Source organism: Neovison vison, chromosome 11 (genome assembly GCF_020171115.1).
Source record: "Neovison vison isolate M4711 chromosome 11, ASM_NN_V1, whole genome shotgun sequence".
Lineage (NCBI taxonomy): Eukaryota > Metazoa > Chordata > Mammalia > Carnivora > Mustelidae > Neogale > Neogale vison.
The window spans coordinates 210,050,346-210,065,172 of record NC_058101.1 but is presented as its reverse complement, the minus strand read 5'-3'; the positions used below and the strand labels follow the sequence as shown (position 1 = coordinate 210,065,172).

The window sequence follows — 14,827 nt, the reverse complement described above, 5'->3', positions numbered from 1 at the left end:
GTGCTCTCACGAATCCATTGTGACAGTTGGATGGGACAGTTTATGGGGGTCATTCATGTCACACGTACACCCTGACCTTTTTGGATCATAGGAGCTTTGCTGTGGGCTGATGATGGATGTCGGATGAGGGATAGATGTGCTCTGCTTTCAATAAATGCTGTTTACTGGAGAGCACGTTTAGTGCGAATACTTGAAAACGTGAAGTCCGTGGGGACAAGCGCATTCCTGTGGTCACGGGCGCTGCCGGGGGCGTCCCCGTGCACTCGGTGGGACCTGCTGACACCTGCTCTCTCTTTCAGCGCCATGTGGTGGACACCTGACAGCTGCCAGCGGACTCATTTTGCCTCCAGGATGGCCAGGGTACTATAAAGATTCTTTAAATTGTGAATGGATCATTGAAGCAAAACCAGGACATTCCATCAAAATAACTTTTGATAGGTAAGAAAAAGATGTTCCCTTTCTTACCTCGGACCTGAAGACCCATGCATGACCAATGTGTTTACTTAAGTGGATCGTGAGGCTTAGAAATAGGATGATTCCTGGTTGGTTTTCCCAAAGGAGTTCACTTCAGAAGAAACAGGCTTTCATTCTTCTTGAACTTGACCCTCTATGGCTGCAGCTAAGTCCTCTCCAAAGGCTCGGTCAGAGAGTGCCAGTCCCTAATCATTATTCCTCAGAGCTCGCAAATACTGGCCCTCGTGTCCAGCTCTGGGTTTTGGACCTGTGGCTAAAATACATTCTGATTGCAAATGGAAGCCTGTGGTGTCCCTGAGGTGCCTTTTGGAAGAGCCCAGGAAAATGTTTTCTTGCTCTAGTGATGTTTCGGCTGCACAACCCACACCTGTGAGTGACAGATTAGTGACCTGTGAGTGGTTCTATCCCTGGAGTGGTGTGACTTGGCTATTTGATCATGCATTCGATAATCATTTTTTTAAAGATTTTATTTATTTATCTGAGAGACAGTGAGAGAGCACAAGCAGGGGCACTGGGAGACTGAAAAGCAGGCTTCCCGCTGAGCAGAGAGCCCGATGCAAGTCTTGATCCCAGACCCCAGGATCATGACCTGAGCTGAAGGCAGACGCTTAACCAACTGAGCCACCCAGGTGCCCCATGAATTCAATACTATTAAAAAATAATCATGCAATTTGAATTCTCCATAATAAAATGTGTTTCCATTTGTCTCTGCAATAAAATCACCTTGATGATTAACAGCCAGAAGTGTTTTCAGAAAGATACCTGCTTTAAAATAGAAGGGGACATATTTGTTTAGTGTTTTAAGCTTAATCTCTGAACAATTTTAAGCTTCCTCTAACAATGAACTTCTTCTTGACTAAAAGAGTTTGGGTTTTAATATTCAGGATATTATAATGTCTCAAGGCAGATTAACACTGTTATATTGTTTTGTTTGTTTTCCACTAATTTTCTATTAATATATACAGGAAGATTTTTAGTGGGAGTCACATTATCATTTAGCACTATTTGTATTTGAAGTTATTGTTCATTTTATTACATCTGCTAACATAATAATCTCCAGTAGGATAATCTCCCAGAAGAAAATTAAAATTGTGGCTTATGTATCCATTACACTGGAGAATGGATCCTTGCATATAAACTTAATCATTGAGGAAAAAATTAACTCTGTAATATCCAGTAGATTACATTGGGTTCCTTATTAGTTTTCATAACTTTCTGGTATTGAGAGGGGGAAGAGCAAAGCCCTTCCTGATTCCTGGCATCACATCAAGCGTAAATCATTAGTAAAACTTGTGACTTTACATCCTGGTTTGGTACAAGTGTGGAGCACATTGTTTTCTGTTCACACTCCTGAACAAAAACATACAATTTTTCTCTAGCTTTAGGGATTAGGGAACTGTGATACTTTGCTGAATTCCATCTTTAAGAGCCTGTATTTCTGACATTTTTAGGCATTTGTGATTGTTACACTACTCTAAAGATTTCTGTCTCCAGCAGAGGGCTGACATCCTAATAAAGCATGTGTTTGTAAATATAACTATAAGAGACCCTACTGATGTTATTGTTGTACAAAGTGCATCGAGTTGCCGAATAGTGGGAAACACTTGGAGCGCCCTCTCCCAGGCTCCCCTGGGAATCTTCCCGCTGTTGCAAGGGGCACTTTCTGAGTCCTCACTGTTGCTTCAGAAAGAAGATGTGAAAACTGTAGTACAGATTTTTCAAGTAAGATTTATTTCATGCTTACCCAGACCTCTTAAATCTAAGCTCAGCAAAGGAAACAGTCAAGAAAACAAAGAGGCAACCCACGGAATGGGAGAAGATACTTGCAAATGACAGTAGGACAAAAGGTTGATATCCAGGATCTATAATGAACTCCTCAAACTCAACACACACAAAACAGACAATCATATCAAAAATGGGCAGAACATATGGACAGACACTTCTCCAACGAAGACATACAAATGGCTATCAGACACATGAAAAAATGTTCATCATCACTAGCCATCAGGGAGATTCAAATTAAAACCACATTGAGATACCACCTTACACCAGTTAGAATGGCCAAAATTAACAAAACAGGAAACAACATGTGTTGGAGAGGATGTGGAGAAAGGGGAACCCTCTTACACTGTTGGTGGGAATGCAAGTTGGTGCAGCCTCTTTGGAGAACAGTGTGGAGATTCCTCAAGAAATTAAAAATAGAACTTCTGTATGACCCTGCAATTGCACTCCTGGGTATTTACCCCAAAGATCCAGATAGAATGAAAAGAAGGGCCATCTGTACCCCAGTGTTTATAGCAGCAATGGCCACGGTCGCCAAACTGTAGAAAGAACCAAGATGCCCTTCAGCAGATGAATGGGTAAGGAAGATGTGGTCCATATACACTATGGATATGATGCCTACATCAGAAAGGACGAAGACCCAACTTTTGTAGCAACATGGATGGGACTGGAAGAGATTATGCTGAGTGAAATAAATCAGTCAAGGAGAGAAAGTCAGATATCATATGGTTTCACTTATTTGTGGAGCATAACAAATATCATGGAGGACAAGGGGAGTTAGAGAGTAGAATGGAGTTGGGGTAAATTGGAAGGGGAGGGGAACCATGAGAGACTATGGACTCTGAAAAACAATCTGAGAGTATTGAAGGGGCGGGGGATGGGAGGTCGGGGTACCAGGTGGTGGGTATTAGAGAGGGCACGACTTGCATGGAGCACTGGGTGTGGTGCAAAAATAATGAATACTGTTATGCTGAAAATAAAAAATAAATTAAAAAAAAATCTAAGCTCAGATCAGTGAGAAACCACAGGGTCTGTAGAAGACATTTTACAAAGGTAAAAGAGGAAAACCTGCTCCATTGGACCCCGAACCTGTGGTCAGGGGAAGTGACTGGTTTTTCCAGTTCTCTGTGGAAGATCCGGGCCCCAGGGTCATCCCAAGTTCGTTGCAAGACTATGGCGTCGTCATGCATTTGCTCTCAGAGGAGTCTACGCGATCCAGTGAGAACCAGGGCAGAGCCCGATGCTTTGCGCCCCTGTCTTGTGGTTACAGGCCATGCGGCTGGGGAGCCTGGGTGTGCCCGCGTTCTTCCTCTCCATCAGCATTATTGGAGGAAGGTGGGGGGATGACAACCCAGGCTTCCACAGAAGTCTTAGTCTGAAAGTCACCGAGTGAATCAGGGGCTCTCTGGGCATAAGCTGTTCCCTGAGAGCACAGCCGGACCCTCGGAAACCGGGTTAGCTCTTGGAGGACGAGCTGGGCCCATTTAGACAATTATCTCAGTTCCTGGAATGGTGTCTTCATTGCTTCAAAGAGGACCCAAGCGGCTGCGACTGGGTGTAAATAGTATGTCAGGCCAGATTCTCTGGAAGCGTAGCATCCTTCTCGAAGAGAAGTTAAGCACTTTCTGGAAGCTGTTCCGATCACTGAAGCAGCATTTCTTTTCTGAAGCAGGAATGTGCTGATTGTTCTTCCAGCGGCCAGAAAGAGTTAATGCAGCTTAAAAAGACACAGGATTTTTTTTTTCCCCCTGAAAAGTATTTAAAGTATTGCCATGTATTTTGAATTACTCTCCTCCTTTAGGAGATTGTGTTTCTTCATGTGCGCATTTCAGGATATGTGTGATCAAGCCGAACAGGGGATCATGAAACAGATTTTGAAAATGTGTAATGATTGTTCACTAATCGGTGTTTTTTAATTTAATTCCCCCTCCTTTCCTTTCCTTTCTTTTTTCTTTTCCTTTCCTTTCCTTTCCTTTCCTTCCTTATTTCGTCCCTCCCTCCCTCCCTTCCTCCTTCCTTCCTTTCTTCTTCCTTCCTTCCTTCCTTTTTTCCTTCTTTACTTCATCTCTCTAAACACTAACCTGGTTCACAGTATTTTTATTTTAGAGCTAAAGACTGCAGTTTTTTGAGTTTGGGATGTTGCATGACTGAGTATTCAATACTAGGGGAGGGTTTAGGGTGTACTTTTTCTCCTGGAAAAACTGATGCTTCAGTATCATTTGTGCACAGGTGTTTTTTAAGTTTGTAAAACTGTAAATCTTTTATTTATAGTGATACACATCAGTTTGTAATTAATGAATGAAGATATTTGGGGAATATCTATAAGTTAATGCAGCTTTACTTTTCTGACTGGATACAAATCTCCACAGATTTCAGACGGAAGTCAACTATGACACTCTGGAGGTCCGAGACGGGCCCGCCAACTCGTCCCCGCTGATCGGAGAGTACCATGGCACACAAGCTCCCCAGTTCCTGATCAGCACGGGGCACTTCATGTACCTGCTGTTCACCACTGACAACAGCCGCTCCAGCGTGGGCTTCCTCATTCACTACGAGAGTAAGTCAGAAGGGCACGCTGGCCATCACTGGTCTGCATTCCAGACGCACGTCTGGGTCCCGGGCATGCGCCTGACCATCACTGCCTCTGTCAGAACTGCATCATCATAAGCACTTTTTCTTATTAATAAGAGAGCGTCTTGTTGGTTTTTACTTTAAAACTCCAAAAAATATATGTTTATTATAAAATTAAATAATTAGTGTGTTCATTCACTACAAGATCTAATGATAAACTTCTACCATGAGAAATAGAGCTCCTGGACAGAGAGGCTATCGCTACAATTGTATCTCCTGAACAATAGCATAGGGGAATTCTTTGCTGGGAAAATATGGTTAGGGCCAACGTGATTCTTATCTGTTGGTTTCTTCACATGAGCATGTGTCCCTGGGGAAAGGGACGTGGAATGCAGACAGCAGAGAAATTAAAATGCAGCTGGACCTCATGAAATGGCATGTGATTATTGCTTTGAAAAAGTGTGAGCAGAAGTTAAAATGATTATTAGAAACAATTAAAATGATTGCTAAAATATGACTGTGAAGGATATCCTGCCCAATGTGAAATGCTTACATTTCTGTTTCCATAAATACAAATTTGTCTTAACATTAGCTTCTGAAATTAGAAGATCAGGTCACTATATTTTATGATTTTATAATTTTTTTATGATGTTAGTCACCACAAAGTACCTCATTAGTTTTCGACGCAGTGTTCCATGATTCACTGTTTGTATATAATACCCAGTGCTCCATGTAATCTGTGCCCCCCTTAATATCCATCACTGGGCCAACCTATCCCCTACCCACTCCCCTCTGAAATCCTCAGTTTGTTTCCCAGAAGGCCATAGTCTCTCATAGTTCATCCCTCACTCTGATTTATCCACCTTCATTTTCCCCTTCTTTCTTCTAATGTCCTCCATGCTATTCCTTATGTTTCACAAATAAGTGAAACTATATGATAATTGTCTTTTTCTGTTTGACTTATTTCACTCAGCATAATCTCCTCGAATTCCATCCATGTTGATGCAAATTTTGAGTATTTATCCTTTCTGATGGCTGTGTAATATTCCATTGTGTATATGGACCACATCTTCTTTATCCATTTGTCTGTTAAAGGGCATCTCAACTCTTTCCACAGTTTGGTGACTGTGGCCATTGCTACTATGAACATTGGGATACAGATGGCCCTTCTATTCACTACCTCTGTATCTTTGTGGTAAATACCCAGTAGTGCAATTGCTGGGTCATAGGGTAGCTCTATTTTTTAACTTTTAGGGGAATCTCCACACTGTTTACCAAAGCGGCTACACCAACTTGCATTCCCACCAACAGTGTAGGAGGGTTCCCCTTTCTCCACATTCTCTCCAACACTTGTTTCTTGCCTTGTCAATTTTTGCCATTCTAACTGGTGTAAGGAGGTATTTCAATGTGGTTTTCATCTGAATTTCCCTGATAGCTAATGATGGTGAACATTTTTTCATGTGTCTGTTAGCCATTTGTATGTCTTCTTTGGAGAAGTGTCTGTTCATGTTGCCTGCCCATTTTTTTTTCCAATTTATTTATTTTCAGAAAAACAGTATTCATTATTCTTTCACCACACCCAGTGCTCCATGCAAGCCATGCCCTCTATAATAACCACCACCTGGTACCCCAACCTCCCACCCCCCCACCACTTCAAACCCCTCAGACTGTTTTTCAGAGTCCATAGTCTCTCATGGTTCACCTCCCCTTCCAATTTACCCAAATTCCCTATTCCTCTCTAACGCCCCTTGTCCTCCATGCTATTTGTTATGCTCCACAAATAAGTGAAACCATGTGATAATTGACTCTCTCTGCTTGACTTATTTCACTCAGCATAATCTCTTCCAGTCCCGTCCATGTTGCTACAAAAGTTGGGTCTTCGTCCTTTCTGATGGAGGCATCATACTCCATAGTGTATATGGACCACATCTTCCTTATCCATTCATCCATTGAAGGGCATCTTGGTTCTTTCCATAGTTTGGTGACTGTGGCCATTGCTGCTATAAACATTGGGGTACAGATGGCCCTTCTTTTCACGACATCTGTGTCTTTGGGGTAAATACCCAGGAGTGCAATGGCAGGGTCATACAGAAGTTCTATTTTTAATTTCTTGAGGAATCTCCACACTGTTCTCCAAAGAGGCTGCACCAACTTGCATTCCCACCAACAGTGTAACAGTTCCCGTTTCTCCACATCCTCTCCAACACATGTTGTTTCCTGTTTTGTTAATTTTGGCCATTCTAACTGGTGTAAGGTGAAATCTCAGTGTGGTTTTAATTTGACTCTCCCTGAGGGCTAATGATGATGAGCATTTTTTTCATGTGTCTGATAGCCATTTGTATGTCTTGATTGGAGAAGTGTCTGTTCATATCTTCTGCCCATTTTTTGATGTGTTTGTCTGTTTTGTGTGGGTTGAGTTTGAGGAGTTCATTATAGATCCTGGATATCAACCTTTTGTCTATACTGTCATTTGCAAATATCTTCTCCCATTCTGTGGGTTGCCTCTTTGTTTTTTTGACTGTTTCCTATGCAGTGCAGAAGCTTTTGATTGCCTGCCCATTTTTTGACTAGATTATTTGTTTTTTGGGTGTTAAGTTTGAGAACTTCTTTACAGACAAGTTCTTTATCTGTAATGTCATTTACAAATACCTTCTCCCATTCTGTGGTTTGTCTCTATGTTTTGTTGGCTATTTCCTTTGCTATGTAGATGCTTTTTATCTTGGTAAAGTTCCAGAAGTACATTTTCACTTTTGTTTCCCTTGCTTTTGGAGACTTGTTTTGAAAGAAGTTGCTGTGGTTGAGGTTGAAAAGGTTACTGCCTATGTTCCCCTCTAGGATTTTTATAGATTCCTGTATCATGTTGAGGTCTTTTGTCCAATTTGAGTATCTTTGTGTACAGTGTAAGAGAATGTTCGAGTTTCATTCTTCTACACATAGCTGTCCAATTTTCCCAGCACCATTGATTGAAAAGACAGTCTTTTTTCCACTGGATATTCTTTCCTGCTCTGTCAAAGATTATTTGACCATAGAGTTGAGGGTCCATCTCTGGGGTCTCTATTCTGTTTCACTGGTTAATATGTCTGTTTTGTGCCAGTACCATGCTGTCTTGGTGATCACAGCTTTGTAATATAGCTTTAAATCACACCACATGATGCCCCCAGCTTTGTTTGTTTTTTTTTTTTTTTTTCAACATTTCTTTGGTGATTTGGGATCTTTTCTGGTTCCATACACATTTTAGGATTGTTTGTTCCAGCACTTTGAAAAATTCCATTGTTAATTTGATTGGGATAGCATTGAAGGTATAAATTGCTCTAGGCAGTATAGACATTTTAACAATGTTTGTTCTTCCGATCCACGAGTATGGAATGCTCTTCCATCTTTTTGTATCTTTTTCAATTTCTTTCATGAGTGTTCTGTAGTTCCTCGAGTACAGATCCTTTAGCTCTTTGGTTAGGATTCTTCCCAGGCATCTTATGGTTCTTGGTGCTATAGTAAGTGGAATTGATTCTCTAATTTCCCTTTCTGTATTTTCATTGTTAGTGTATAAGAAAGCCACTGATTTCTGTGCATTGATTTTTTATCCTGCCACATTACTGAATCACTGTATGAGTTCTAGTAGTTTGGGGGTGGAGTCTTTTGGGTTATTTTATAGTAATATGTCAGAAGATACACTGTTGGAATACAGCTGAGGGTGTTCACCATGGGAATGCATGTTTTACACCAGCCGATTAAAACAAACAAACCCAAGGCACTTGGGTGGCTGCATTGGAGAAGTGTCTGCCTTGGTTCAGGTCATTATCTCAGGGTTCTGGGATTGAGCCCCGCATTGGACTGCCTGATCAGTGGGGAGTCTGCTTCTTCTTCTCCCTCTGCCTGTTCCTGCCCCATGCTCTTGCTCACTATCAATCAAACAAATAAGTTAATCATATCTTTTAAAAAATGTAAACAAACACTATGCCCTCTGAAAATGCTTCATTTTCAGAGTAAAGTGAAAAAGGAGGGTGCATGCATGCTAACACTGGATCTAAGGGAATAAAACCCTATTTTTCAAGATTTTTATGGTTGTTCTTTTTCACAGTCTTATTCCAAAACAAGCAAAGTGAAGTTTCAGTGTTATTTAAAATATATATATATATATATATATATATATATATATATATATACACAAACACATATGTATATGTATATGTATACACACACACACACACACAATTTCACAAAAGCTGATGCACGAGGTAATATCTAACATGTTAGATGTTTAATCATACTTTTCTTCTTGCCTTCCTGTCCAGTCATTGCCCCCTTGTGACTCGTGCCGACCTCTGCAGAAGCTCAGATCCATGACCTGTGATGTACATCTCTCTGATTCACTTGCTCACGTATGGGGTTACATGCACACGTACATGCATATACACGTATAGAAGTCTGTGTGTACTTCTTGATGAATAAAGTCACATTACACTTGTTTGGATAGCAAGAAGATTGTTCATGATATAATGATCACTTTCAAATTTAATTCAATTAGTTTCACTTCAAATACATGCAACTTTTATTTCAAAGTAACATATTTTTTAGATTCTGGATATAGTTTAAGAACCAGAGACTTTCATATTTCATTCCTTTCTAATGTCCCTTCACGTCATTACTTTTCTTTGGAGTAGAGATATGTGCACGTTAAAACCATCCGGATCTGCAAAGCTTCTAAACACCAATGACCAAAATACTTATTTCCTCCGGCACAGCCCGGTTCTTAAGTCTGGAGCTCCTTGGCCTTTGAAGACCCAGGTGGATGAACCCTAAGAGAACAAATATTTTCTAGCCCTGAGAAACCCTAGAACATTCTTCCCTTTCCTCTCCCTCATTTGTGTAGCCATAGATTAGTTTGCTTGTTTTTTCCAGAATTCTTTAAAAAAATGTGTCATAAGCCTACAGGCAGGTCATGGCAGCTGACGACGTTTGCTCACTGAACTGGTTTAAACAAATGGTTTGTTCCTCCTCATTCTTTCTGGATTCGAAGAATGAGAGGAAGTCAGCTCACACAATCTTACCTAGCTTCTCATCCTTACTAACAGAATATCTTATACAGATAATTGGAACAATAATTGTTACAATGTACATGAATGACTGTGTGACATTTCAGGATTCTTTTCATTTCTCCCGTGTGTGACAGTAGACCTGAGCCTTAGCCAGGCGTGCGTCCAGAGCCTGGAGTGGGCTCTCAGGCAACAGTCCTCATTGTCTTTTTTGTTCAGGGTGTCAGTGAAAGAAGACGAAAGTAATCACAAGCTGGTGCCTTTGGGTGGAGTGATAATTGTGTGGCTGCTGGACATTTCTGATCCCTTGAGGTCTAGAATCCCAACCCCTCATCCTTGACAGGAAGAACAGGAAACTAGCTCTGTAGCCCCAGAAGACCGCAGAGCCATCGCTGGTGGCTGGGTTGGGTAAAGGTCCCCATAGCATCCAAGTGTCCCACACTCTTGGAAGGGACACAGGTCGAAAGCCCCAGGCTGACTTTTACATTAGGAAGTCCTAATGGTCCTTTTAGATGCCCCCAGCATTTTTATGAATTCCTCTGTAGGGAAATATAGAAAGTATATGAGGAAAATATTACCTGAGAACACCACCCTGAAGCTTGACTTGTTATCACCTTGACTGATTTGTCAGTTATTCTGTATTTGGGGAGAAACAAGGAAATGTGCAAAAACAGGATATGGCATTTTTGTCAAGAAATGAGTCTGGAAATGTCTGGAATCTGCGACCTGGCACCTGCCGGCTGGCCTTGCGTGTAACCATTACCTGCCGGCTTGGAGACGGGACAGATGCTGAAGACCGGCTGGGACGTTCCGTGTTGCTGCAGCCGTTGAGGAACAGAGATCCGATGCTAGCTCAGGCGGTCATCCTTGTTGAGAAAGTGTGCTGAAGGGTAGTTTTTCTCCAAGGTCGCTGTACATTAGCAGTCACCCGGGAATCCTGGTAGAATGCAGGCTCCTATGTTCACCGTCCAGCCGGGGCTTCAGGACGCCTGTGCTGCAGGCAGAATTCTGGGTTTCTGTCGCGTCCTCTCAGGGGTGGCACGAAGGCGGCAGTGGGTGTCTGACCCAGCCCAGGCAGGCCTCTGACTCAGGAGTTCCAGGGACGAGGAGAACCTGCGGGCAGGTGGGTGGAGAGGAGGTGCAGGGGACACTCGTGGAACAGAAGAGTAGAGAGCAGAAGGAGAAGCAGGCAGATGAGAAGAGAACATAAAAAAGATGCGCATTGCCAACCCCGTTAAAATGTTGACCGTTTCTAGTATTCCTTGACGAAATCTGTTCAGAAGCCAATAGATTGGAAATACTAGAAAACAAATGTGATTTCTCATCGAACACATTAAAAGAAAAAGATTGTCCATGATGCAAATGATTTATATCACATTCTTTATGCCATTTGAAAATAATAATATAGCTTGTCCCCTTTTCATACTTTGTCCTAAATGTTGGGCACTGTCCACCTTCCTTGCTTTAATAAAAAATTATTAATGGTACTACTCCATGCCCACATGGGCACGTGAAAATCTACTTTACACACATTACCTATTGCAGAAGAAGCCACAGTCTCTTCAAGATCGAGTTCTTTCTGCGGCGGTGGCATAAGGTGACCGGAGCGACTGAGCAGTGCTATTTTCCGCTCTCCTTAAACTGTAAAGCAGACGGCCGAAGTCGTTTTTTCAGTGTTTTCCTTAGAGCCTGCCTAGAATTGTAGCTCTGTTCTGTGGGCTGAGTCTTATGAATCCTTGATCTTATAAATACAGGGTCTAATTACAGCCTGTCCTTTGATTACTTTACTTTTCATAAGGAATACTATTACATAAAGGAACTTTACTTTTCATAAGGAATATGCCACAGTTCCTTGATGTAATAGTCATTGTATTATCCCCCAGAATAATCATGTGCTTGCTCTGTGTGTTTGTAGAGCCTTGAAACGGATGTCTCAAGTATATGGATGTTTTCCACTTATTTTAGAGCATTTTTTGGGAAATGCTTTCAAAGGTATCTTTTAAAAGCATTTCAAGAGAGAGGTGGGAGTCACCGCATGTAATTGTTTATATCCTGCTGTGCAATTCATGCACAGTGTAATTTTTAAAACTTGGAGTGACACAGAAGTGTGTTTTCTGGAGTGTAGGTGTGGAGTGTGTTGTACACATGCAGATTCGATTCTGAGATTTAATGATATTTCTTGAGCTCAAAAGGAAAGCTGATCGGGATGTAGTGGGTATGGATGCCATGCCGTTGGGAAATCAGCTGCGCTGTGGGCACGGGCACGCACGCCCACGTGAGCAACGGAGAGAGCTGGCTGGGGCTGAGCTGAGAGTCCCAGGGAACGATGGAACATGACCGATTCACTTAAGTTCTCGGCTTGTTTCCTGCTCTGTAAAATGGGATTGTAACCACTAGTGCAGATCCTGCAAAGGCTGTGGGAAGTGACCACCATGGGGAGATGAAAGATACTCAGACTATCCATCCCCTTCCTAGGATGATAGCTTGCATCAAAACAGGTAGTTAAGTAGAACTTTGCTTATATCAAATGTACATTAATATAATCTGTGCCTGGAAGGCTTCGAAGTCACCAGCTTCTCTTACTCAACGGAGAGCAAGTTTATTCAGTCACGTCTTTGGGGCCAAAGGACAGGAGTGGATTTACATAGCCAATGTCAAATAATGCGTCATCCCCTTAAGTTCCAAGGACAGAATAGCCGGGAGGAATCGCCTGGATTCAAAGCTTCAGCCAAATCCCTGGATGCTAGCTCCTCTTTCTATCATCCGTGCTGGACACGAGGAGGGGGATTGCTGGAAGCAATGCCTTGGGGCACTCTTTTTTTTTTTAATCTTTTTTTTCCAATTTATTTATTTTCAGAAAAACAGTATTCATTATTTTTTCACCACACCCAGTGCTCCATGCAAGCCGTGCCCTCCATAATACCCACCACCTGGTACCCCAACCTCCCACCCCCCCGCCACTTCAAACCCCTCAGATTGTTTTTCAGAGTCCATAGTCTCTCATGGTTCACCTCCCCTTCCAATTTACCCAAATTCCCTACTTCTCTCTAACACCCCTTGTCCTCCATGCTATTTGTTATGCTCCACAAATAAGTGAAACCATATGATAATTGACTCTCTCTGCTTGACTTATTTCACTCAGCATAATCTCTTCCAGTCCTGTCCATATTGCTATAAAAGTTGGGTATTCATCCTTTCTGATGGAGGCATAATACTCCATAGTGTATATGGACCACATCTTCCTTATCCATTCATCCGTTGAAGGGCATCTTGGTTCTTTCCATAGTTTGGCGACCGTGGCCATTGCTGCTATAAACATTGGGGTACAGATGGCCCTTCTTTTCACGACATCTGTATCTTTGGGGTAAATACCCAGGAGTGCAATTGCAGGGTCATAGGGAAGCTCTATTTTTAATTTCTTGAGGAATATCCACACTGTTCTCCAAAGAGGCTGCACCAACTTGCATTCCCACCAACAGTGTAAGAGGGTTCCCCTTTCTCCACATCCTCTCCAACACATGTTGTTTCCTGTTTTGTTAATTTTGGCCATTCTAACTGGTGTAAGGTGATATCTCAATGTGGTTTTAATTTGAATCTCCCTGAGGGCTAATGATGATGAGCATTTTTTCATGTGTCTGATAGCCATTTGTATGTCTTGATTGGAGAAGTGTCTGTTCATATCTTCTGCCCATTTTTTGATGTGTTTGTTTCATGTGGGTTGAGTTTGAGGAGTTCATTATAGATCCTGGATATCAACCTTTTGTCTGTACTGTCATTTGCAAATATCTTCTCCCATTCCGTGGGTTGCCTCTTTGGCACTCTTGCTTCAAAGTACTTTGCACTTTTCCTTCAACGTAAATTGGCAGCTGTCCTTACAGACTGGTCTTAGTTCGTTTTGAGGGTCTGGTCCTAGCGAGCTGTGTCACCCTCTTGGCCCCGCAGTCTCCCTGCTGCCATCTTGTTTTGAAACCCCTGCATATGGTGCGTTTCCAGAGAAATAGACATCAGGTCTGTCACGGTTCTCCCACTCAACAGCTCTCCTCACGTGGACCCTCCGTTCTAATATGTTTTAATGCAAAGGAATATGGTAACTGTACATTCTACAACCTAATATTTCTGTCCATTGTTTTGTAAAAATGAATGAGTGAATGATGGAATAATGTTTTCACTTCAACATGGTATTTATTTCTTAGTTCCATTTTACGTGTCCAGAACTCCACGTTTCTATTTGTATGTTTTGTTTTCCTCAGATGTTTTTTTCTCTTTTTTCCCCCTACACATTTGTGTGGGGAAAAGTGTGCTTACAGTTATGAATGTTATTAGGAATATTGTTCATTAATATATCATTCTCACATCACATGAAATAATTGTCCCTATTTATTTTGTCTGCTGCTGTGAGCTTATTGTTGTTTAGTGGTCACTGGGAACCATTGGACAAAGTGGGATAATGTTGTGAAGGGTCGGTCAGGGATGTGGGGACCACTCCATCTCTTAGACAAAGCTTCTTTCGAGGGAATTCTTTTGTTAATCCATCTTCTTTTGCTAATTCTTATGTACCCATTGTAAACAGGGCATATATGCAGTATAACTGCTGACGTGTGATGGAAGAGTCATAAACATTACCTCAGAATATGAACGTGTGTGCAGTGGGAGAGGAAGAGAGGGGAGCAGAGCAGGGGAGGGTCCAGGGACAGATGACGCCCACCTTGTTTTTGGCAGAACTGTATCTGATGCAGGAAAGGAAAGCGCGCATGCCTTTGCCGCCATGCTTTGCCAGAAGTCACGGCCATTACATCCTGCTGTTTAGGCAGTAAGCACATGTTAGCTCTTAGGGAATTCAAGTATTTAAGAAAAAGTTCTTGAGAAAGTAGTGCTACATACGTATATTTTTTTCACTTTGCTTTTTCTCGTCATTGTTTTATTTTTTTCCTTTGGAAATCTTCACTGCGACGGTCTTCCATTTTTTT

At 41.9% G+C, this 14,827-nt stretch overlaps 1 protein-coding gene across 1 annotated transcript in view; it reads left to right on the top strand.

Annotated features, from left to right (window-relative positions):
• Positions 1–14,827, top strand: part of CSMD1 (CUB and Sushi multiple domains 1) — a 732,674-nt gene that overhangs the window by 350,037 nt on the left and 367,810 nt on the right. The window contains exons 11-12 of the mRNA XM_044225749.1: positions 300–438; positions 4,626–4,813. Of these exons, the coding sequence (XP_044081684.1) occupies positions 300–438; positions 4,626–4,813 (327 nt within the window). The remainder of the gene's footprint in view (positions 1–299; positions 439–4,625; positions 4,814–14,827) is intronic.